Below are 26,102 nucleotides of genomic sequence, written 5' to 3'. Positions count from 1 at the left end.
GAGAGAGGGAGACACAGAATCTGAAACAGGCTCCGGGCTCTGAGCTGTCAGCACAGGGGCCCGATGCGGGGCTCGAACTCACAGACCTCGAGATCATGACCTGAGCCGAAGTCGGTGCTCAACCAACTGAGCCACCCAGGCGCCCCAAGCCTAGTTTTTAAAGTGGAAAGAAGAATCAAGTTATTTATTCAGTGATTATTTATTAAGGATCAACCTTGTAGCAGCCTTGTGCTCAGCACAAGGGATACAAGGCTACATTGCTTTCCACTTTGCCAAAGACGATCCCAAGGAAACCGTGATGCAGGGGAACTACTCCGTAATTTGGAGGCTATCCTGGGGAAGTAAATATTTGGAGAAGCTGTGGGGCCAGTCCCAGCAGGAAGCCTGGCATCCAGCCCTGGGCTCCTGCCAGAAGTGAGTGCCTGCTGAATTTGAGAATGTGGGTGTGGGAGGCCTTGATTAAAAACAGAGGCAGCGTAATGCCAAAAAAGTGCCAGCCTGGGGAAGAAGAAATTAGTCTGGGATAAAATATGACAAAGCAAGTATACAAGAACCATTAAGGGATTGTAAGCATGTGTCGCTGATGGAAAACCACAGTTGTTAAGGATGTATGATCATCATACGGTACCCAGTGAGGAGTGGAGAAGGAAGTCTTGAGTGTTGGCCAAAGGCTGGTGCCCAATTAGAATAAGTAGAGCTGAGTGGGAGCAATAAAGCATGGTCAGCAACTTCTCACTCAGCAAACACAATTACCAGTGGGCCAGTTAACCGCTCTGTGCCTCAGTTTCCTCATCTTTGCAAGGGGGATAATTAAACCTACCACACAGTGTTGATTTGAGGATTAACTGAGCCGATTTGCGCCAAAACATTTAGAACAGCCTGGAACGTCTCTAGTAAACATTCACGAATGCTAGGTATTAAAAAGTTCTTTCGGGGGTTTGTTGGGAAGAATAAATGGGATGTTTGAGAAGTTCTTAGCACACAGTGGCTCTTAAACAGTGACTGTCGGGGCGCCTGGGTGGCTCAGTCGGTTGAGCGTCTGACTTCGGCTCAGGTCATGATCTCACGGTCCGGTCCGTGAGTTCGAGCCCCACATCGAGCTCTGTGCTGACAGCTCAGAGCCTGGAGCCTGTTTCAGATTCTGTGTCTCCTTCTCTCTCTGACCCTCCCTCATTCATGCTCTGTCTCTCTCTGTCTCAAAAATAAATAAACGTTAAAAAAATTTAAAAATAAATAAATAAATAAATAGTGACTGTCCTAAGTGCAGTGTGCTGTCACCAGGTGATGAGAACAATGTTAAGGACAGCTTAGACACAGGCCCTGTCCTAAAGGAGAAGGAGCCTCAGACCCAGACACAAGTACTGTAAAGGAGAACGAACTAAATGCCACCAGGGAGGTGCGATTTATAAGGAAGGTCCTTGGAAAGGCAGGTGAGGCATGGCCTCTGCAGGGGCAGTCATGGCCTTAGTGAGGACTCTGTGGGAGACCGGATTTGAATATACAGAGAAGAGAAAATGGGGGCTTCCAAGCAGAGGGAGCATGACAAAGGAAGGCCTCGGGGTGCAAAAGCCCAGGGCATATTTGGGACTAGGCGACTTGTCCATTTTGGGCAAACCCCACATGTGTGTAAAGGGGCGTGGAGTGGGCATCAGATTCCAGGCTGAGAGAGTAGTTATTATGGACGGACAATGGGGAGCCAGTGAAGGTTACTGAGCAGAGAAGAACCACAGGCAGAAGTGGATTTCAGGAAAACGAATCCAATCACAGCATGGCGGAGATGGGGGAGAAGAGACTCAGGACTAGACTCGGCACCAGCCAGAGGGGACAGGTGGGCGAGGAGGTGGCCTCCGATGCACCAGACTGCATGATGATATGGGGAGCAGGCCCCCCTCCAACCACCAGGTCCCCGCAGCTGGTGAGTTCCAACAGGAAACTCCCCTTGCTGGCGCTTGCTGGCTTGGTAGGGAGGTGGCCGCCTCAGATTCCTCAGCCTGCTGACAAAATGCTGGAAAGGAGCTGGCAATTCCATCTGTCCAAACACTTCCCCACGCGAAACCACAGATTAAAGGAAAGTATGCCAGGCCTCCCGCTTCTGCAGGCCATTAGCTATCGCCTCTCCTGCTCTCTGACCCAGTTCTGGAGAACGGCCTCCCAGAGAGGACCTCTCCTGCCTGCCCTCTGGCTGTCTGTGCTTCTGGAGAGCAGAAAGCCTGCCCATGGTGAACCTCCCGCTTCAAATGGGCAAGGGTGTGCGGGGGGAGGGGGGGAAACACCTCACCCTTTCTTCCTCCCTCCTCTGGCTACCCTGTCCCCAGTTCAAAGGCTCGGTTAGGGCGCCCTACGACCTGCGACCCCAGGTTCAGAAGGCAGGTGTCAGGCAGGCCTTCCTCAGGGGTCTGCATTCTCCTTTGATCTCTCACTTCTGAGTCATCTCAGAGCCAGGCAAAAACACAGACCTCCCTTCAGAAAGCCCTCCGCCCCCTTGGCCTTCCCTTATTAAAAATAACCTCGGAAGGCTGAAACCCAGCCGCTCCCTGCGTTTCCCCTTCCTTACCCGACCCTGAGTCCTCTGTGCTGCCGCAAAAGCCACCTGGTGGTAAGACAAAGAGGGCCTTTCAGTCTCCACCAAGAGGCCCTGCTCCTGTCCCTGTCTGGGTGCCTTTGGAGGAAGCAGAGAGTGTGTGTCCTAAACAAAGCCTCCCCTCCTGCACCTGCCAATGGGGAACTAGACCACTCAGATACATCCAACACAAACACACTGCCTTCCAAGGGCACTACTGGTGGCAGGGCATTTAGGATCTCAGGAAGGTGAGGCAAACCAACTTGAATCTAGCTATGGGCTCGAATGCTTCTTCCTAAATCCCGTTTCTGAAAGGAGTTTCTGGGCAGAAGTGAGAAACATGCAAAGCCAAAGAGAACAGCAATCACAGAAAGGAGAAAGAGAGACAAGGATTCAGAGAAACCCACATCAGACTATTAGTATGTGAATGTCTCAGAGGGATGGACTGAAAGTGGGTTGGGTCATGAGTAAGCTTAAGGATAAATTCTTTCTAGGCTATCAAAAACCCTCAACAAAATATCAGCATAGCAAATCCAACAATATATAAAAATATGCAGGTGCACAACAAGTAACTAAAGTTTATTCCAGGAGGCATGGCGGGTTCAACATTGGAAAATCAATGTAGATACCGTATTAACAGACCAAAAGAAGAAAAACCAGGTATGTGTATCAGCTGATGCTGAAAAAGCACTTGACAAAATTCAATACCCATTCATGATAAAAACTTCCAGCAAACTAGGATAGCAGGGTAATTCCTTAACCTGATAAAGGGCATGCACGTAAAAACCTACAGCTAATCTAAGACTCAGTGGTGACAGACTGTATGCTTTCCCCCTAAGGAACAAGGGAAGGTTATCACCTCTCACCAATCCTATTCAGCATATTTCTGGAAGCTGCAATAAGGTAAGAAAAAGAAATGAAAGACTGAAAAGGAAGAAATAAAACTTTTTTTTAAAGTATTTATTTGAGAGAGAGAGAGAGAGAGAGAGAGAGAGAGAGACAGCGCACGTGACCATGAGCGTGAGCAGGGAAGGGGCAGAGATAGAGGGAAAGAGAATCCCAAGCAGGCTCTGTGCTAAGAGCCCCCCACGCAGGGCTCGAACCCCCAAACCAGGAGACCATGACCTGAGCCTAAATCAAGAGTTGGGAGCTGAACCAACTGAGCCACCCAGACACCCTGAAACTTTATTTGTAAACAACAGGGCTACCGGTGTAGAAAAAAATCTCCATAAAAAGATCTAAGAGCTAATCAATGAGTTTAGCATTATCAGAGGTTGCAAGCTCAATATACAAAAATCAATATATTAACAACAAACCATTGAAATCAAACGTTAAAAACACATAGGACTATTTACAGTAGCATCAAAAAAGAAAAAAGGAAATATTTATTAGGTAAATATATAACTTTAGAATATGCTGAAGACTACAAAACACTGATAAAAGAGGGGCGCCTGGCTGGCTCAGTAGGATGAGCATCGAACTTTGGCTCAGGTCATGATCTCACAGTGAGTTCAAGCCCTGTTGTCGGGCTCTGTGCTGACAGCTCAGAGCCTGGGGCCTGCTTTGGATTCTGAGTCTCCCTCTCTCTCTGCCCCTTCCCCACTCTACTCTGTCTCTGTCTCTCTCTCGAAAAGAAACATTAACATTTTTTTAAAAAATACTGATCAAAGAAATCAGAGAAGACTTACATAAATGGAGAGGTATAACATGTTCATGGACTGGAAGGTGCAACATTACTGACATGCCAATTCTCCCCATGTTGATCTACAGACTCAACGAAATGCCAACCAAATCCCAGCAGGCTTCACAGGTACGTACTGATGAGCTGTACATGGTAAGGCAAAGGGGTTACAAGGTGGGGAGAAGGACCGACTACAAAGGAATGGCACAGGGGCATCTGGGGGGATGATGGGACTGTCCTCTATCTCGCTGTGGTGATAGGGACATGACTGTGCACTTGTCAACACAGAGCTCTTCGAAACTTTCTGAAATTGGTTGTGGTGATGGCAGCACGTATTCTGTGAATATACTAAAAACCACTGCACCTTTTATATGGCTGGAGATGGTGCGGCCAGACCGCACAGTGGGAGGCTGCTGGGGATGAGAAAAAAGTCAGAGGCCCCAGCCCTCACTATGCTTTGCAAAGACCTCACTGCGGCATTTCCACAGTGGTTTCTCAGAACTCTGACTTTTCTCTGCCCTGGAATCTTATTGATAACAGAAAAACCGTCCAGAAACGCCCCTGCTACAGGAATGACACAGCCCCCAACACTCACAGCTCACCCACGCCAGTGCCCAGGCGATTTTGGACTTGCCCAGTGATTCGCATTCTGACCCAGCACACATGTCCGTATACATAACAACTAGAACAACGGGGATCTTGAACATTGTCCTCCTACTGCACAGGAGAGAAATTTGAGACCAAGAAAAGAAACGTGATTTACCTAGGGCTACTCAGTTGATAGTGGCAAAGGCAAGGGCCAAGCCTATGCCCTTTCTTCATCGCTCTGACACCTCTCTGTCGGGTCAAAAATACGAGCCTGGCACATAGCACATGCTCTATGCTGGATAGCTAAGTGCAAAATAAAACTTTTGCATACTCTGAATGGGGGTGAGTAAGTTCTCTCCACATGCTGACACTGACCTGTGCCAATCTAACTTTCCTATCAAAAGGACCAGCACAGACCCCTAGAAATAAGATGGGGACAGGCAAAGGGGAAAAAGAGGATGAAGGCCTTGTAGAAAATAGGACTATTATAAGTATGAAGAACAGATCCCATTGATTTCTGGGGAAAGGATTAAAGATCTCACTAGGACACCAAGAAGAGGTAGCAGAATAATAACTAACATTTCCTCAGAGCTCAAATACTTCATACAGGATCTGCACAGTAACCTGGGGAGCAGGTAATACCACCATCCCCATTTTGTAGATGAGGAAACTGAGGCACAAAGAGGTTAGGTGACTTACCCAAGATCTCACTCCCACAGTGGGAATTTTACTAGCTGTGTGACCTGGGACAGCTACATAACCTTCCAGAACCTCAGACTTCCCATTTGGAAAGTGGAGATGAAAGACAGTACCCCACTTAGAGGTAATACCAAAAAAAAAAAAACAAAAACAAAACACTGAGCACAGCACCGGGGCAAATTACATGCTCTACATATACTGAGGGGAAAAGAAAACACTCATGTGGTCCATGGAACAATTCTATTACGGTAAACCGTCTGCGGGCCTTATATCGCTACATTCTTGGGTTATCATTGCTTCTTCCTTCACTGACTTTCCCGGAAAGAGTCTTTTTCTGCGCATGAATTAGCAGCTAAGTAGAAACCACTGCTTCATCAGCCTCCCTTTTCTTCCCAGTGGAGAGGGCTCTTTCAGCCCTGCTTGGCCTGTATTTTTCTTCACCTCTCTCCCTGGCCCCAAGGAACAGAGATTGACATTGACTTACAGTGGACATCTGTTCAGGGGCAGATGGCCTGTGTGATTTGAATATTTATTGTCTCAGTAATTTGTACTTTACATCTTCCGAAAGTAAGAAGGCAGCCTTAGTAAGAAATGCCAAATACACAGGGAGGAGCAGAGATCTGCACCAGATAGGAACTGTGAACACAGGGTTGAAGTACCATTACCAAGAGCAACAAGTAAGTACACACTTTCAAAGTCGATGCAAAGTTAAGAATAAAAATTGAAACAAGAAAGCTTAGGTTGGTCATTAGGATTGAGGGGGTGGAGAGAGCTCCCTGGAAATAAACTCTGAAATGTGTCCCCTGCCCAAACTGGCAATTGTGGGGCAGACACTGAGGAGAGAAGAAAATAAATTATTACGTGTTACAGAACCCCATGCTACGACTTCTAATATATACTGTTAAATTATGACAGCAAGGTGAAAAGCATCAAAATAACAAGGTGCCCACATTATAATGGAGGGATCAGGATGACATCAGCTAAGCCCACTCATCAATCTTAGTGCCATGAAAACAGAGCTAACCAGACATCATGCACCTCCTGATGGAAATACACATCACCACCCATGATGTGGCCTTGCAACAAACAAACAAGTCGAAATCTGATGAACCTCTGTATCTAATTGACAATTTGTAGAAAATACGGAGGACTGGAGAACTTGTTAACGACACCATAGGGATACATTCAGACACATCTACTCAGTAGGCATGAATCACAGGAATGAATGACTAGATTTTTATTCAAGTAATAAATTGTAAGGAAAAAGAAGGAGGGGGAGGAATGCACAGATGAAAAGGGCGCCTGGGTGGCTCAGTCAGTTAAGCATTAAAAAACATTAAAAAAAAAGAAACTTGAGAGACACATAAATGAAGTAAAATGTGTAGTTTTTGTTTGTATCCTGATTTGAACAAACCAACTGTTTAAACACACACACACACACACACACACACACACACACACACACACACACCTTGTAATTTCAAGGAGAGAGAGAGAGAGAGAATAGAGAGAAAGCAGAACTTGTGATTATAATCACTTTGATTTCAGCCGCAAACTTCGTGTATACACTCAGGCAAGGACCGAACAGATCATGTTTGGAACTTGTGTGATGGTGGAGCCGTGGGTCAATTCTGTTTTTTCATACCTTTTTTTAGATCTAACTATATTAATGTTGCTCTGAGCATATATAGGTGATAACATAAAACGTCAAAAATAAAATGCTAGATCTATAAAATATCTTCAATGCAAGATGCAGGTAAAACATAAATTAACAGGCTCATTGCACCATTAACTCCTCTGGCAGTTTCTAGGAGACAGAGGACAACGAGGGATTAGTTGTCAAAGCCTAACAGAACCACAACTAACTTACTTCTATGGCTGGCAGCAATTCCACATCCCAGCACTACCGAAAAGCCCATTTTGTGAACTGACCAGGAAGCTTTCCAACCCTCTGCCCTCTCTCTCAACTCTGGGCCTCTGCAAAGGCTGTTCCTTCCTCCAGCAACTCTCCCGCCTTTTCCTCCTGCCTTGCCCATTCCCACGCTCAGGTCTCAGCCTGGAGGTTCCTCCCCTGGGAATGTCTGTCTGCAGACAAGGGAGGATCCCTGCCTGTGATCTGTGCGGACACCAACCAGACTTCGGATTCAAAGGTGCTCTTCCTTGCACATTTTTGCTTCCCTCTGGTCAGGGGAGTAACTTACCAATGCTGTCGGCCAGACCAGGGAGCGGTTACCGCGTGACAATGTGCCAAAGTCAAACCTCGCGGAAGCGTGTCAGGCACGCGGAGCATCATTGCCAAAGTGGGAGGAGGCAAAAGCCAGCGTATGAGCCCAGCGCCGATGGCTTTTACTTCTTTTATGGACTCTTCCAAGGAATGCTGCATTGCTCACACCCTTGATGGCATGAAAGATGACAGGGTGTATAAAAGTACTTTAAAAAAAAAAAAAATTCAGAAGAGAAGGACTCTGACTGTAAAGAAGTCGTAGGAATATCTTAGGCAATTTATTTTCCTTCCTCAAGTTTTCTTTTTATACAGCCCCAAGAGCATGTAAAATCTCAACGAAGTTTAAAAGAGCTCTTCTAACGAGCATACAATAAAAATTCTACGTAAGAGATCTGTGTCATCACGTAATTAACATTTTTCTTTCTTAGCAGTGCCTAAAACAACGGTGCCTTAGAAGTGACAAAGCACGAGGCTTGTTCAAGGTCCACATTTTCTGCCGATGGGGGAGGGGCTGGCCTGCCTCGTTCATCGCCGGAGCCTCGGCCACTGGCAAGGGGCTGGGACGGAACAGGCGCTAAACATCTGCTGAGGTGACCTGAAGCAGGGCCTCTGCCAGGCAAAGGGGCCGTGACCAGAACCACACCAAGGGTTAGCACCTGAGCCATAAACAGACATCCCAAAGTGGGCCTGCCCTGTCTGGCCTTGGATTCCTTTCACCTTGAATCCGAAACAGTAATGCCCCTGTTCTGTGCTTCCTGGTGTTAAATTAGGAGCCCTGTCCTGACAGCCTGACAAACTGAGACACTTCTCTCATCCCGTGGCTTGTCTCCGATTTGCTTTGGCATAGGAACCCGCTGTTTTGACTGTGTGGGTCCGTGGAAACCTGTCAACTCAACTACGTCAAAACGAAAGGTGCTTTCACACTGGTGGCCAGGACAGCGGCTGTAACTTTACCAGAAACTCCAGGTGGGCATCCCAGCCTCTCCTTGCGAGGGTCCCACCCGCATCTTCCTCGGCCTCTCCTCCCTCGGGAGGGAGACCCCCCCCACACACACCTCCGCGCCTTTCTGGCCTGCAGGCCTGAAGTTAATGCCCCAGGCACCCCGGTGCCTCCAGGCTTGGCAAAGGGGCCCTCCCACACGGGGCCCACACCCCACCCCTCAGCAGGCACTTCCCCACGTAGCATCACATCTTCTGAGGAGGATCCAAGTCTCCAGCATTTCATCCAGGCTTTAAATGTTTATTTTTGAGAGAGAAAGAGAGAGAGAGAGAGCAAGTGGGAGAGGGACAGGGCGGGGGGCAGGGGGGACAGAAGATCTGAAGTGCTGACAGCACAGAGCCTGATGTGGGGCTGGAACTCAAGAGCCGTGAGATCATTACCTGAGCCGAAGCTGGAAGCTTCTGACAGAGCCACCCAGGTGCCCCTGGCAGGCTTTTTTACTTAAAAACATTTTTTTTTAATATTTATTTATTTTTGAGAGAGAGAGACAGGCAGAGTGTGAATGGGGGAGTGGCAGAAAGGGAGACATAGAATCCGAAGCAGGTTCCGGGCTCTGAGCTGTCGGCACAGAGCCCGAAATGGGGCTCGAACTCACCAACTACGAGTTCACCACCTGAGCCAAAGTCACATACTCAACCAACGGCGCCACCCAGGCGCCCCGGTTGACTTTTTAAAAGGAGTGTTATTACCAGGGGCTTTGTCCAGAAAATACGCTTTCGATCATTTAAAACAAAACAAAACAAAACAAAAACTTGTGAGTGCTTTCTATGCTCCAGGCACTGATGTAGGAGCAAGGCATCCTGAGGTGACCCAGACAGAAAGGTCACTGTCCTTCTGCAGTTCAGATCCCGGTGAGAAGACCCACCATGAATGAGACGTGACGTGAAGAAGTCAGAACTGGGCAACGGGACAGGGTGATGGGGTTAGGGTGGCGTTAGGGGGATGACTTCAGATGGGGCCTTTGGAGAAGACCCCTCAGAGGCAGGACAGGAAGTGGTCCAGCGGGGAAGCAGGCAGTCTCCACACATGGATGTTTCCTTATCTATAAAATATGAAAAACAGGGCCTTGGAGCCTCCACACGGAGCTGACAGAAAAGGCAAGAGTAGAGCATCCTGCCTCTTAAAAGCTTCAGACAGAAGTGACGAGTATCTCTTCTACTCTTATTCCTTCGGCGAGAACCCGTGGCACAGCCTGGCTGAAACAGAGACGGCGGGAAACGTCTGGCTGCACAGCTGTCAACCAGGAACAACCCCACACCGTGAAAGAGGGAGCATGAGTTTTTGGTGAACTAAATATCCGTCATCGAGTGGAACCCTGTACGCAGTATCCAACCGCATAACTACCGTGAATTCAGACGCTTGGCGCGAAATAGGAAAAACAGTACTTACAGGATAGGGCTGTCAGGAAGACTAAATGAGGCAATTCATGTCAAGTTCAAAGAATTGGACTTGGTAGGTGATGGGTCTTCAATACATTTTAGCCATTGCCCCAAGGATGTGATATTTGAGGTAAGTCTGTAGGTTTTCCTTCCTTCCTTCCTTCCTTCCTTCCTTCCTTCCTTCCTTCCCTCCTTCCTTCCCTCTCCCTCCCTTTTCTTTCTTTTCTCCTTTTCTCTTTTCTTCCTGGTAGGTTAGATAATAGTCTGGTGTTGTTCATTTCCTGATTTAGGTAACTGTACTGAAGTCATGGAAGAGAAGGTCCTTCTTAGGAAATGCACGCTGAAGAACGCTGGACAAAAAAGCATTATGCCTGCAACCTACTCTCAACTGATTCAAAGAAAAAATAATATGTACATAAATGGAAAATGATTAAACAAACATATTAAAAGGTTAACAGTTAAGAGGCATTAAGCATCCGACTTCGGCTCAGGTCGTGATCTTGCGGTTCGTGGGTTCGAGCCCCGCGTCGGGCTCTGCGTCTCCCTCTCTCTCTGCCCCTCCCCCGCTCACACTCTGTCTCTCAAAAATAAATAAACATTAAAAAAAAACTTTGGGGTGCCTGGGTGGCTCAGTCTGTTGAGTGACCGACTTTGGCTCAGGTCATGATCTCATGGTTTGTGACTTTGAGCCCCATGTCGGGCTCTGTGCTGACAGCTCAGAGCCTGGAGCCTGCTTCAGAATCTGTGTCTCCCTCCCTCTCTGCCTCTCCCCCACTCACGCTCTGTCTCTCTCTGTCTCAGAAATAAACAAACATTTAAAAAATATTTTTTTAAAAAGATTAACAGTTGAGAACCTGGGGGAAGGGTATACGGGGGGGGGGGGGGGGTGTCTCTGTACTGCTCCTGCAAAGTTTCTATAAATCTGGAATTATTTATAAATAAAAAATACAAAAGTATATACATATATGTACATGTATATATACATATATATGTAATTTAGAGACTGAAGTCATTGGGCACTTCTACAAACATTTTTAACAATATCAACTATTTCACAAGCAGATTAGGCAGGGCTAATTCAACTGCCTTAATACATATTTGGGGGGCTGCAATATCTTTAAAGATTCTACTAGAATGCTGTAAAATTTATTTGGAATCTAATGGTTCGGGGGAACTGGGGACACATCATTCAATGGCCACAGAAAGCCAGAAGCAGCTCTTCTTTGGAATGTACTTTTCATCTTTTGTCTCTACTCCGCCATCCGACAATGACTCTCTGATGTTCTCTTCATGTTTGCTCTGTCTTTAGGGTTCTGCTTTTCTCAGCAGAAATTCAAGGACTGCTTCTCTTTTTGAATAAGCTATTAAGGAAAACGATGTACCAAAATAAAGGAGATTGAGATATAACTGTCATCCAGAACAGCAGATGATGGCCATCTCTTCTCTGAAACACTGTTCCTGCACATGAGCCGTTGCTACTCAAAGGAGAAAATATTCAGTGTCTATGACCCACCATGTGGACGATTTCTAGAATCTGACCAAAATGGAAAGTCTTGAACGGGTTGTATCAGTTTCCTGCAGTTGTTGTAAAACACTACAATAAAGGTGGTGGCTTAGAATAACAGAAATTTCTTCTTTTACAAGTCTGTAAGTCAGAGGTCAAAATCAGTACCACTGGGCTTAAATTAAGGTGCTGGCAGGACTGCGCTCTCTCTGGTGACTTGAGGGAGAATCCATTCCTTGCTCCTTCCAGCCTCTGGCGGCTGCCCTGGTGTTCCTGGGCTCACGGCCACGTCACTGCAATCTCCGCCACATCTTCACATCACTGCTGGAGAAGGTCATCAAACAGATGTGACCACCAGCTGACCTGGGAGCTGGACCTGGGTCCTCAGAGGTCCTCACTGCCTCCCCCGTACCATCCGTGGAACTTGGGGTTCTGCTTGCCTTTCGCACTCCCAGAGGCTACTCCGAGGACCGTCTTGAGATAGTGATGCAACGTTGAGAACACCTGCACGGTGTATGGGACTGAATGCAGTTAACGCCTCTATGGAAACTTTTAAGATTTGGTGGGCATGCGCAGGAATCCATTCATCTTACTGCCGCCCAAGGCAAGCCTTGTATGTAAGCTCCCTTTGCTTATTAAATGTGCCGCCTGGTTGGTCTCTCCCTGCCTTCCCACTATGTGGGACTGGTTTCAGATTACACCTGGGAAGCACCAAGAAGGTTTCAAACCAACACTCCCCATCACCTTCTCCTTGGTGGGTCTCTTTCAAAAACACCTGTCATTGGATTTAGAGACCTCCCAGGTAATTCACATCATCATTTCAAGACCCTTAACTACATCCGATAAAACCCTTTGTTCAAATAAGGCCACGTTCACAGGTTCCTGGGATTAGGATGTGGACATAGATTTGGGGGGTCATCATTCAACCCACTACAACTGGAAAGCAATTTTTCATCCCTAAACCACACTAAGACAAGTGTATGTTGAAGCAGCGATCGCATCCCTAAATACGGGATTGATGTCACCGTAAGCGGTGAGAGTAAGCTTACAGTCAGCAAGGGGACCCCTATTAGACACAAGGGGTGCATATTGTGCTGCAGAGTTTCATTCTCTGCCTGAAGTGGAAGTCGGTAAACAGGACACACTGCTCAGTGACAGTGACACTTGACAAACCCTTGTAAAACCAATGTCACATTGTCAATACAAGGGTTAGTTGTGTCTCTTTTACCTTTTCCAAGTGAAACTCACAACCGTCTGTGTCAATAAGGCCTCACCTCAGAAATCAAATTTCTTTTCTCCAGGAAACTTTCTCTGTGGTTACATTCTTAAGTCCTTCCCAGGAGTTAAAACAGATACGGTCAGGTTATTCATACTACCATGACATTGCTTCTGAGTCCCTTGTAAAAGGTTACAGAAATAATTTTGCTCCGTTATTGATTTTATTTTCCATGCAGTACACGCTGATTTGCTTTCTTCTCCCTTTGTTTCAAGGGGGAGTTAAAAAATAATGACATGACTCTTTAAGTGGACAGCAAAAAGCAACATCAAAAGTCCTGGGTGGTCTGAAAAGCTGAGCAGCCTGGCAGAGATCCAAAGGGACTGGGCAAGAATATTGATAAACCAGTTTTGCGGGTGGAAGGAGTCAGGTTTGTTAAGTCCCCAGATTGCATCCGCTTCGAGCCTCACCAGAGATCGGAAAGACGGAAGCAATTCCAATGTTCCTGAGGAACACAAGCCGGCACTCCATTGCGCGCTGCTCAACTACGCTACCTTTAACCAGGTCAATGCACCGCTGCCCAGGTACTGCAGGGGGCGCTGCTGCTAACTCCTCCCACCTGCAAAACCCTGTGCCAATGATCTTCCCCTCTACAGCTACAGCTGTCTGGCTCAGAGGTCCCTGGGAGTTTATCTACTCCCTTCCCTGGTCTGTGGCCAATGAAGGGGACAAAAGCCCAGCTCCAGTGCCTCCAAACAGGGGAATCTGTGATGCCCCTCACTTTACAGAGGTCCCTGCAAGATCAGGCTGAGGCTTAGACCTCTAAAATCCACCTTTGTCTAGCTCCTTCTCCTGCCCGCGCCTGCCTCCCTGACTCAGAAAACCATGTGCACAAGAACCCCATCTCTAGCTTTACTTCTAGGGAAGCTGATTTCAACACCCCCCCCACCCCCCACCACCGTGATGGATACTGGGAAATTCTAAGAAAAATGCTGGTCACACAAGTTTTGTTCCCTAGACTTCCCTGGTTCTTAGTATCTTAAAGTTAAGTGGAACTCTGAACACCCAACACTAAGTAGAGTCTTCCTCAGTCAATGGATGTGGAAGATCCCTGAAACCCTGAGGAAGAAGATCACAAGGTGTGGTCTGCAAATCTGAGTTGCAGGACAGATGAAAAATTCCCAAGATGAGGCAACACTTGGTCCGGAAATTCCATTTCTAGGGATTTTTCCTTCTGATATTCTTGTACACATTCAAAACTACGTTATGTACAAGGGCATCCACCATAGCCCTGAGAGAACAAATCATGATAAATAACCTAAATGCTGTCAGTGGGGGACTTGTTTAATAAATTATGGTAAATCCATTCTCTGTAAGGCAATGCAGCTGTTAAGGAGAATGAGAGCACCTTCTGAACGGATGTGGAATTATATCCAAGATGGAAAGTTAAGTAGTGAAAGTACAGAACAGGGTGTGTAAGTATGTTCCCATCTGGGGTGAGAGGGGGGCACACACACACGGAAGCACAAAATAATTCCCGAAAGATGCACGAGAAACTGGTATCACTGGTAGCCTCCAGGGAGGGAAAGTGGAAATTGGAGGACTTTTTGTACTTTTAAAATCTTTTTTTGTAAATACAATTTATTGTCAAGTTGGCTAACATACAGAGGATACAGTGTACTTTTAAAATCTTGATCATGTTGTCTATTTTTTAAAAAGTAAACATAATTTGGGGTGCCTGGGTGGCTCAGTTGGTTAAGAGTCTGACTTCGGCTCGGGTCAGGATCTCATGGTTTGTGAGTTCAAGCCCCACATCTGTGCTGAGCTGTCAGCACAGAGCCTGGAACCTGCTTCAGATTCTGTGCCTCCCTTGCTCTCTGCTCCCCCACCCCCAACTCGTGCTCTGTCTCTCTCTCTCTCTCTCTCAAAAATAAACATTAAAAAAATAAAAAAGAAAAACCCATAAACATATTTTTAGCAATTACACAGCCATACTTTCTGTTTGGATCAGGGTTTTTATTTTTTAGAATGGCTCCGGCGGGCGGGGGCGTGGTGCCTGGGTGGCTTAGTCAATTAAGTGTCCGCTTTTGATCTTGGCTCAGGTCATGATCTCACATTTCATGGGTTCGAGCCCCACATCGGGCCCTGCACTGATGGCGCGGAGCCGAGTCAGGATTCTGTCTCTCCTTCTCTCTGCCCCTCACCTGCTTGTGCTCTCTCTCTCTCTCAAAATAAATAAATTAATCTTAAAAAATCGTTCTGGGAGGGGACCCTGGAGGGGAACAGGATGGCTGGGAGATAGAGGCAGTTGTTACAAGCCTAGAGGCTGCAGAGAAGGCCCCGCATGTTTCCTCACCTGTAAAATGGGAATACCGACACCTAGAAAGGCTATAATGCTGGGTGAGTTCTTGCATACCACGCATGCGGCACAATGCCCAGAGCAAGAGCTCAACAGGTTTACTCCACAGGAATTCAATGATGTAGGGCCACAGCCCATGTACAAATTATCCGGTTTATTAGAAGAATGGCAACGCACCTTCTGCCTTCTGCTGCCCCATCTTTCCTCGCCAAGGAACGGCCACAAGAGTGCCAGATCTGATGCAGGATACGTGGGCTTCTGTGGGTGCAAGAGTATGTACCGCTGTGTAACAAATGACCACAAACTAAGTAGCTTAAAAGAACACTTAGGCTCTCAGGCGAGAGTCCTCTGCTCTAGGTCTCAAAAGGCTGCAGCCATGATGTTGGCCAGGCTGGGGTTTTATCTGAGGCCTGGGGTCCTCTTCCGAGGTCACATGATTGTTGGCGGATTTTAGTTCCCTGCTGAAACAGAGGTCTTTGGTTTTTTGTTTTTCTGGCTGTCTGCTGAGGGCTGCTCTTAGATTCCAGACACAGCCCATAGATGCTGGGCAGGTGGCCCTCTGCCAGGCTCTCGCCCAACTCCCTCAGCAGAGTTTACTTCTCAGGGCCAGCAGGAGAATCTCCCTTTTTGGGAAGGACCCAGTACCTCCTTTAAGGACTTTCACATGACTAAGTCAGGCCTACCTGGAGATGATCTCCTTTTGATTAACTTGGAATCAACTGATTTAGGACATTAATTACATCTGCAACATCCATTCACCTAGGCATCTGACATGACATAACCACGGGAATAACATCCATCACCTTTGCTATACTCTCTTGGCTAGCAGCAAGTCACAGGGCCGTCCCACGCTCAAGAGGAAGGAATTACACAAGGTTGTGACTCACTAGGGGTCACCCTATGGCACGTCTGCTACAGTGGGCTAGCCTGGGGGGGTCTGCTCACCCCACATGGAGAGATGGCACACCACCATAGAAAGGCTAGGCCTTGGCCTTACCCGGGTTCGAATGCTGGCTCCAGAATTTAATGGGTATTTTCAACGTTGGGCAAGTTACAAAACCTCTCAGCCTCTGTTCAACCAAAAAAAAAAAAAAAAATGGAAGATAAGTAATACAGAGCCACTAACAGGGTTAAAAGCACGTAAAATTGCCTGACACAGTAGAGCAGGTACTCGCACCTTAGTTCCCCTCTGTTCCCAACCCTTCCAGGAGGAACTTGTGACTTAACAAACGAGAGTAGTAACAATGGTTTCCTCTTAAGCCTTCCAGCAGCCCTGTGGGTAACATGTGAATATGCTTTCTAAAATACTATACACACACTGTCCAATACCCCAGTGAGGGGTTTTCCCTTGTCTGGCCGATTTCATCTCTGGCAAAGGGTGAAACCGTCTCTAAGTACCCGCTGTTGTTTCTCACAGCGCCTCCTTTCAGATCGGCCACAGCCTGCCCACCAACGAGAAGCCAAATGGATAAATTATGATACAACCAAACAAAGGACTCGGATGCAGGTATCACATGGCTTTCAAACAGGTTTAATGACAAAGGAAAATACTCATTGAGTATTGTGTATGCTCGTGTATGCTCGTGGCTGCTACCTAAGGAAGTCAATGAGTGATAAATGCTATTATTATTATTATTATTATTATTAAACTACCACTTTTATCATTGGGGAGGAAAAGTTAAAAAAAGACTTCCTCAGGGGAGCCTGGGTGGCTCAGTCGGTCAAGCATCCAGCTTCAGCTCAGGTCATGATCTGATGGTTCATGAGTTTGAGCCCTGCATCAGGCTCTGCACTGACAGTGTGGAGTCTGTTTGAGACTCTTTCTCTGCCCCTCCCCCGCTCGTGTTCTCCCCCACCCCTCAAAATAAATAAACTTTAAAAAAAAAAGGCTTCTTCATAAACAATTACTAGCATTGCTGCTGAATAAAGAAAACCTATGAGGAAAAGTGAGTAAATACACATTGAGGTCACACGATAGTTCTCAGCAGGTTCCAATTTACTCTGTACCTGAAAGCATTTAATTAATTACTTTTTCCTGCCTTCCCATCCCCTTCTGAAGGAACTGCGTTTTCTCTATCTTTAAAAATTTGGATAATACCGCTCTTTCACAGCAATCCTTTCTGTGGGTAATATGTGGAAACCACTTTACAGAAAATTTCTCCTCCTCTATCAATCCACCTATCCTTCTAGCTATCTAAAGAAGGAAATAAAACAAACAAACAAACAAACAAGAGTGTGGCGCTCCAGGAAAAGGAAGGGTCATGTCATCATCACTGCTGATGAAAACACAAGCCAGCTGAACTCCGTTTTCTGCAGGGGCTGAGTAGCTCCTCTGTTCCTGATTTCCACCAGGGAGCTGGGGTGGGCCGCGGTGGTGGGGAGAGATTCCTTCCCGTCCTCCTTTCCTCCAGGAAGCCCCTGGGGCTGAAGAACCGGCAGCCAGGACCTGGCTCTGGGCCAGGCCACCGATGCCAGGAGTTGCCGAGGCCCCAGCGAGGAACGCCAGAGAGTGAGCAGCCGGCGAGGGCGACGCTGAGCCAAACTGGTGACAAAGACGGCGAGCATGTGGCAGGCGGCGGGTCAGAGGGAGGCTCCCGTGGGCAGCACGCCTGGGCCAGCGCGGGGAAGGCAGATGGCAGGGGGAGGAAACAGATGGGCGTCCAGTGGCGCTGGGCAGGAAGCCTGAGAATGGGGGGTGGGGGCGGGGGCGGGGAGGAAGGGAGCAGAGAAGCCCTTCCCTGACACATCGATGTAACTAAATACGCCGACCCACACAGGGAGTCCCCCGCGTGAGGCCCAGGATTGCCGTGGAGGGTCTGGAATGCCCACTGTGACGTCCGGAACCTGTGCGACTCCCGCGGGACCGCACGCACCCACTCATGCTCCCCAGTGGCCTTCATCAGCACCGTCTCCTTTGGCCGCCGGTTCCCAATCCGGGGGCAGGTGGTTTTTAGGGGGCTCTGGAGGGGAATTCTTGCCAGTAGTTAAGAAATCTACATACTCTGCAGCCTGAATAAATAGGTGTGGTAAGATCATTCTTCAAATTTATGCACATGCTGGTCCCATTACTTAAATACAAGTGCATTTAAAAGCACTACAGAATCCGGGCGCCTGGGTGGCTCAGTCCGTTCAGCGTCCGACTTCGGCTCAGGTCATGATCTCACGGGCAGTGAGTTCGAGCCCCGCGTCGGGCTCTGTGCTGACAGCTCAGAGCCTGGAGCCTGTTTCAGTTCTGTGTCTCCCTCTCTCTGACCCTCCCCCGTTCATGCTCTGTCCCTCTCTGTCTCAAAAATAAATTAAAAAAATTTAAAAGCACTACAGAATCTTCTAGCCCATCCATGTCATTGTTCCTTTTCCAAACCATCAGACACCAAAAATACTATCACCACTTAAAATATTACCATCACATTCGGCTCCTGGAAATTTCTGGATGATAAAGGGACATCCAATAATTTCTAGATATTAAAATGTTCAGATAATTGTTTAATGTCACCATGCTCTGAAGGGCAAGAAGCACTTCCATTTCCTCTCTGTAAAAGGTCACTGCCATTTATCCTGAGGGAGAATTTACGGATTTGTACACCAGGATGTCTCTACAAGGAAGTTCACCACAGACTTTTCCTACATCGACAGAATCGGGAGCTTTTTAAGCCACAAAAAGCGGGAGGGGGCTGGTCACACAGACAATAGTACACCTATGACTGACTACAACAATGCTGTTAAAAACCAAATCGCACGGGGCACCTGGATGGCTCAGTCCATTAACTTCAGCTGAAGTCATGACCTCACGGTTTGTGAGTTCGAGCCCCGTGTGGGGCTCTATGCTGACAGCTCAGAGCCTGGAGCCTGCTTCAGATTCTGTGTGTGTGTGTGTGTGTGTGTGTGTGTGTGTGTGTGCATCTCTCTGCCCCTCCCCCACTCGCACTCTCTCTCAAAAATAAACATAAAACAACAACAAATTGCAGGCAATCATTAAGTGACACGAGAAAGCATTCATCACATTTATGCAAAAAAAATTTTTTACAAAATAGGTACAGATCATCCTAATTTTCTAAACAGAAAAAAAAATAGAACAACCTCAAATTGTACACGTCTACTATGAAACTGCATAAAATCTTTCTTAAAACGCTAATCTTGGAAAACAGAGAGTCTACTACTTTCTTTTTTGTGTTTCCCCCAATTTAATGAGCAAGCATTACTTGTGTCATCGGGAATAAACCCCATAACTTGTTATGTTTTATTGTAGTTTCCTGTTCTTGGATCAGCTTTGGGTTGGGAGTGAAAGAATCTTGGCAGTGAGGTCCCTTGCTGCCTTTAACCCTCCGGCTTCCAGGAAGCAGGACATGGGTGTGCAGATTGCATTTGGGACCCAAATCTGGTGCTCTCCCCTGCTACACAGACCTAAAGCAGAACAAAGAGGGGTGGATCGTTCTGGGTTATGCTGGGTCATTCTCCACGCATAAGTCTATTCACGGCTATACCAGAGGCTGAGCTCCCCCGCAGTCCAATTCTATTTGGTAACTGGGCTGTGAATTTCCAGAGTGAAGTCCACAGTTGCCCCAGCCTGCTAGAGGGTATTTAGAATGCTCTCTCATGCCAGAAAACTTAGTGTGCTCTCCCCAGATTCACACACCCACTCAGCTTCCACCCAGCCTGAGTAGTAGGCTCCTTTAATCTTATTTCAGATAAAACATCTCTTTAGGATACTAAATATTTGCAATGCCGTCATGACTATCCCGAAATGAGTAAAATGTACACATAAAATGATCCTAATCCTGGACAACCAAAAAGGAGTTTCCATCAAGTTCCAAAATAACCTCTAGGGGGCAGTACAGCCCTGGTTTGAAACCCACTTCAACAGCGATCGCGACGTGATGCCTCCCTGATATTCTTAGATTAAGGATCGTAGGATGATCTGGCAGGCCTTGCATATTTCTCGCCTCACGCAAACCACTTCCACCTTTGTTCCCTCTGCTCCAACCACAGCAATACTCCTTTCTCTAGACTCAGAGTCATGGTCTGTGCTTTTCCTTCTTCTGGTAATGCCGTTCCCTCATCCTTCAAATACCCCTTCCTTCGAGAAGCCCCTCCTCATCTCCCAGACAGGTCAGACTCCTAGTCAATTCTCTTTGATACTGAGTGCCTCTTTTTCAGAGCTTTTGTCCCAGTTTATGGTTATAGATTTATAATCATTTTATTAATGTTTATTTTCCTATTTGAGTATTAGGAGGAGGACAGGGGCTGATCTGCCTTATTTATTTGCTCTTCTTTCCACAGTATTCTAGCATACACTAGGTGCTCAAATATTTGCTGAGTAAATGACTGGAACTTCTGGAAGACATTTAAGTTTCCATCTTTGCTGCTTGTGAAACCACATTCCGATCCTCCTTCCATATGGTTCTGCAAATGTCACAGTCCTTGATTCCCTGCACAGGCAGAAAGTTGTCTAGTTAACTGCTGTACTCCGCACGCCTCACATGAGAACACAGCAGATTTCTAATAAAAGAGATGACACCTCTTTCTAGACGTCAGGGGTACAGAGGTTAATAACTGCCCAAGGACTGACTCACATCCTGCTGTATTTTCTTCCATTCCACCACCCCCAACATATCCCTTGTCTCCAACTTAAACATGCTGAATAAAGGCAGTAGAGAGGGAATAGGGTGCTCCTGACCTCACAAACCCATACTCCTCTCTCCAGATTCAACTCAAATGTAACCTTCATCTTCAAGCCTCCCCGCTTCCTTCCTAAGTGTAGGCAACCATCAGAGCTTTTACCTCCCAACCAGTCAGTTCTGGGACTTGTCTGTCGCCTCAATGAAACCACAGACTTTCTTGAGGGCAAGGGCTTTGTCACAGCCTCCTGCTTCTGCAGAAATGAATATGAACTCTTAAATATCTGCGGAACAAACGAACTGACGAGGAACGTTGGCGAGGTCACATACAGGAGCACCCGGACCCCTTCACCTTAGGGCCCCTGCCCGCCCCCGACAAGGCTCTTCAGCTCAGATTCTGTGAGGTCGGCAGGTGGACGCTCCTTCCTGTAGTGGCGGATACGGGGAGACACCAGGGGGATTTCCTATAGCCGTGGCCCTCCCACACCCAGTGGCTTCATGCAGAGTACCCCGCTCCAAACTCTCCCTAGATCTATTTCTTTTTAACAGCTTTCCTGAGACTCAATCCAAACATTTGAGGTGGATGATTCAATGGTTTTCAGTATACTCACAGGGCTGCGCAACCATCACCATAATCCGTTTTAGAACGTTCTCACCAACCCAAAAAGAAACCACCTACCTCTCAGCAGCCGCTTCCCAAAGCTCCCAAACTCCCCAGCTCTAAACCACTAATCTACTTTCCGTCTCTATCAACTTGCCTGTTCTGGACATCCCATGTTAAGCGGAATCATACAATATGCGGTCTTTTGTGCCTGGCTTCTTCCACTTAGCATGTTTTCAAGGATCATCCATGTTGTCCATTCCTTTTCCTGCTAGTATTCCATCCTATGAATAGACCACGGTGTTTTTTCATCCCTTCATCAGCTTACGGACATTTGGGTTGTTTTCACTTTCTGGCTATTATCAAGGATGCTGCCATGAACCTCTCCGTACAAGTTTGTGTGTGGACGTGTGTCTTTACTTCTCTTGAGTATATACCCCGGAGCAGAAATGTTGGATCACATGGCACCTCCATGTTTAACAGTCTGAGGAGCTGCCAGACTGTTCGCCAAAGCGTCTGCACCATTTTACATTCCCAGCAGCCAACTGGCAACGTATGAGGGTTCGGATTTCCTCACATCCTCTACGTCATACTTATTAGTATGGTGGCTTATTAGCATGTCTTTTCTCTTGTTGCCATCAGACTGGGTGTGAAGTGGTATTTCACTGTGGCATCGATTTCCCCAGATCTGTTAACAAGCAATAACTGTGCGGGGTCTTTGGGGACATGAGGTTAGTCGGGCCTGGGCTGGCCCCACCTCTGCCGCTGACAGCTGTGTGACCTTTACTAGTTTAACCTTTCAGTCAGTTTCCTCTTTGTCAAAACATGGTACTTCGCTGGATTCTTACAAACAGTTAATGGCACATACATGGTATATAGTGTAGAATCCCTGGTGTATTATTAAGTAGTAGGACCCCCCAAAAATATAGCTATTAACAACAACAAAGAAACACAGTTCTCTAGGGCCGAAAACTGTGACGGTCTCTGGTCTAAAGAGGAAGACCAAAGAAAGTCAACTATCGTGGCCACGGGATTATAAAGATTCACGCAAGTGACGTGTCAGGTCCCAACATTCACTGAGAACTCGCTGTCCTCCTATTTTCTCTCCTCAGGTTCTGGTAGTGGTGGAGATTCAAAGCAAGATTCAAAGCAAAGAAAGGAAGTTGTTCTCAAAGAGAACAGCCTTTTCAATGGTTTCTTAAAGTAGTACGTTGACAGGTCTGTTGAGCAGACCATGAGGAAAACACTTTACAGGAGGTGTAGGACATAAAGGTCAGCCTACTCAGGATGCGAGTGAGACACCAAGAGTCAAAATCAGAGACCCATGGATACGGTGTCCAATTGTGGCACCACCTCAGCTGCCATCTGCCCTTCCCCTGGTGGTGTTAACTCTTGACCCTGCACGCGTGTTCCAGCAAAGAAGACAAGAGAACATCAGAAGTCTACACAGGCACCCCAGAAGAGAGGAAGAGGAGGAGAATGGGGAAGAGTGCGACAAGAGGCCCAGCTAGACAACCCTAAATAGTCTCTCTATTGTAACAGGACCACCCTGCAAGGGCAAGTTTACTTTCAAGGGGTCTGTTCAAACCAGCCTGCAATCACCGGGGATCTCCAGGGGAGGAAGAAAGCGTAAGAATCCGGCGAAGAAGGTTTTAAAAGAGGCAGAGAAGCATCTCTCCAAGTCTTTGTTCTCTTCTACGGAACAACAGGCCCCATGACTGTCACCTGCAACCTGGCATAAGGGCCACAGGCAAGAGCCTAGTTGAGGAGCTTACAATGAAATGGAACTTTCTCTTCTCCACAGACATTATGCCCCAAACTCATGGACCAACATGGAGCCTTCTTAACCCCATTACCTTTGTCCATCAAACTCGTGGACCAGATGAAGGGTTTGATCCCAATTTTTGTCCACTGAACTCATTATTGATTCATGGTATCTCTTCCAGTGCCACATTAGGGTCTGTCTCGCCCCACCCATCTTTTAAGAACGAAGAGGTAGGCTGGTCCCCTCTATTTAGCTGATTAGAGGTCTCACCGTGAGCCAAAACATGTCTTGCTCAAAATCAACACTGCTCAGAACAATTTGTTGTTGTTATTAGTAGTAGCTAATACTTCCTAATTTGGGGTCCATCTAGCACCTTTCTTAGAGAAAAGGGAACTCAGTCCCCCTCCCTTCAGATCTGGCCCAAGCAGGAAATGACAGCCCTCTGTACACACACCAGAATACCAGTGGTATGGATTCAAGGGCAGCTCTCACTCTGTGTCCAGCCCCACCTTAGCAGACGCCAGCTTCTGGATGCGTAACCTTGGTTCCTATTCCCACATCCCTTTGTCCACATCCCTGTTCAAAACTACCCTCCCCCCCCACAACTCTTGCTGCAAACATTACGAGTGGAGTCACAAACAGCCCAACCTAGTTTCGAAACATATTAAACAAATGGGAAAGGTGTTTAAGATGAAATTTTGTTTAAAGAAGAAATGGGAAAAAAGAAAAGAGTGGGGAACAAGAGAACAGACCAGACAATATCAACTGTGGTGGAAGGTTCCTGTCACTGCACTGGTCATACTCAGACCTCAGAACCTCCAGCCTGCCTACCTATCTCCACAGGTGACTCTGGCTCCCCCAGTGAGTTGCAGTAATACCCCCCCCCCCCCCCCCACACACAGTTTTGCTTTCTGTGAGTTAGGTTACCCACAGCCAACCATAGTCCTGAAGCAGATGGCCCTCTGCTCTGCTGATTAATCAGAAGATCAACAGCAGCCTAATGCGATGTCACAATGCCTACATCATTCATCTAGCTTGATCTCATCGGGCAGGCATTTCAATCATGTCACATCATCACAAAAAGGGTGATTACAGGACAGTAAGGCATTTCGAGAGAGACCACATTCACATACTTTTTTATTACACTATATTGCTATAATTGTTCTATTTCACTACTAGTCATTGTTATTAACCTCCTACTATGCCTAATTGATAAATTAAACTTTATCATAAGTATGCATATATAGGGGGAAAAAACAGGAAAGACAGGGTTGGATACTTCCTACAGTTAGTAGGGAGACTAGTGCGCAGGCTCCACAGAAAAGACGTTCCCCATTGATCCTCCGCCTTCCGGCAGACCCCCTAGACAAGGAGGCTCCCTTGAACTTGAGAGGTCAGGGGTCCAGAACAGTTGCCCGGAGGGTCCCAATTCCTCTTGCCTACCATGGAACTGAGAACTTCGGACTTCCTCCTCTCGGTGAAACTGCGCCCTGAGCAGTGGAGCCCTGTGCCCTGGGGTGGGAGGAAGAGGAGGCCTCCAGGGGGAGAAGGTCGGGTTGCGCCGCCTCAGCGCGCCGCCCGGGCCACTCTTCCACCCCCGGCTCGGGTGCGAAGCGGCGCGGCCCAGAGAAGAGGAAGGAAGACGAAAAGCAACTTTTGCCTGGGGTTTCTGTCGGAAAGCGGGTCGGGGCCCGCAGAGGGGTGGGTGGAAAAACTTGGGACCTCTGGAGATACGGGTCCGCGGGAGCAACGGTGGCGCCGGGGCTGAGTTCCAGGGCCCGCGCAGCGCAAGCAACTTTCCGAAGCCCTCCCCGAACTTGCCGGTGGCGGCGCAGTCCCCCGCCCCGCCCGCGGCGCGATGCTCCGGAGGGCCCCGCCCGGCTCCCGCCGCCCGGCGCGCCGCCTCCCGGGTCCCCTTCCCGCCCGGCCTCTCCAGGAGCCCCCGGCCCCGCGCCCCGGGCCTCTCTTACCATCTGCGCCACTTTCAGCAGGGCCCCATAAGTGCGGGGGTAGACGGGGTCCAGCGGCCCCTCCGAGGGCCTCGCGCCGGGCTGCCCGGCGCCGGCCCCGGCCCCGCCACCGCTGCTGCACGTGGTGCGGACGAGCCCGGCTCCCTGCGACCCCGCGCCGCCCCTACCCGCCGGCAGCCTCCCCTGCATGGCCCACCGGCCAGAATAGCGGGGCGGGCCGGGGGCGGGGCCGGGGCGGGGCCCGGGCGTGCGGTCGCGGGGCACCGGTGGGGGCGGGGCGCAGGCGTCCGGGGCCCGTGCGGGGACCCCGGTCCGGCCGGACTCGGGCGGGGGAGGGGCTGTCCGGCGCTTTCCGGGGAGGGAGCGGCCTTCCTGCCCTCGGCGCCGCGCGGAAGTTGGACTGGAGGGCGCGGGCCGACGGCGCAGAGGCCCTTGCGGAGCGGGGCCACAGCTGGGTCTGAGCCTCCTGGGGTTTCGTGTGGGTGCGGCCGCGTGTGCTAAGAGTACTTGACTGAGGTATGGCTCACACACACTAAAATGCCCGAACCCTGCGGGCTCCGCTCCATTAATTTTCCCGCATGTGTGCACCTGCCTAACCACCACCCGATCACTAGTACCCCCCCAAAGATCTCTCGTGCTTCTTCCTAATCTGCCTTCCTCCGTCGCACCCCTTTAGCCCCAAGCCTCAGGCAGCCACAATATTCTCCTGCCACTATGGGTTTGTTTTGCCTGTTTTTGGACTTGCTCTACTTGAAATAGGACTGAATATTCTCATTTGTGTCCGGCTTTTTTTCACTAAACACAGTGCATTTGAGATCTTCCTGTTATACCTAATAAAACTATGGTGAATATTCAGGTAAAAGTGTGTGTGTGTGTGTGTGTGTGTGTGTGTGTGTGTGTGTGTGTGCGCGCGCGCGCGCGTTCACATAAGCACTCCTTTC

The 26,102-nt window shown here is 48.2% G+C and overlaps 1 protein-coding gene across 2 annotated transcripts in view; it reads right to left on the bottom strand.

Moving 5' to 3' along the window:
• The window catches only part of CMTM7 (CKLF like MARVEL transmembrane domain containing 7), a 49,872-nt gene extending 24,366 nt beyond the window's left edge, over window positions 1–25,506 (bottom strand). Inside the window, exon 1 of one of the 2 annotated variants that reach the window (XM_078432429.2) lies at window positions 25,162–25,506. In XM_078432429.2, coding sequence (XP_078288555.1) covers window positions 25,162–25,350 — 189 coding nt within the window. In that variant the 5' untranslated portion in view covers window positions 25,351–25,506. The remainder of the gene's footprint in view (window positions 1–25,161) is intronic. The other variant, XM_060638441.3, reaches the window with a different exon arrangement.
• Between the last annotated feature and the right edge of the window lie 596 nt (window positions 25,507–26,102).

The sequence above is a fragment of the Panthera onca genome, chromosome C2 (genome assembly GCF_046562875.1).
Source record: "Panthera onca isolate mPanOnc1 chromosome C2, mPanOnc1 haplotype 2, whole genome shotgun sequence".
Lineage (NCBI taxonomy): Eukaryota > Metazoa > Chordata > Mammalia > Carnivora > Felidae > Panthera > Panthera onca.
The sequence above is the reverse complement of the archived record's forward strand: the minus strand, read 5'-3'. Positions and strand labels throughout refer to the sequence as shown.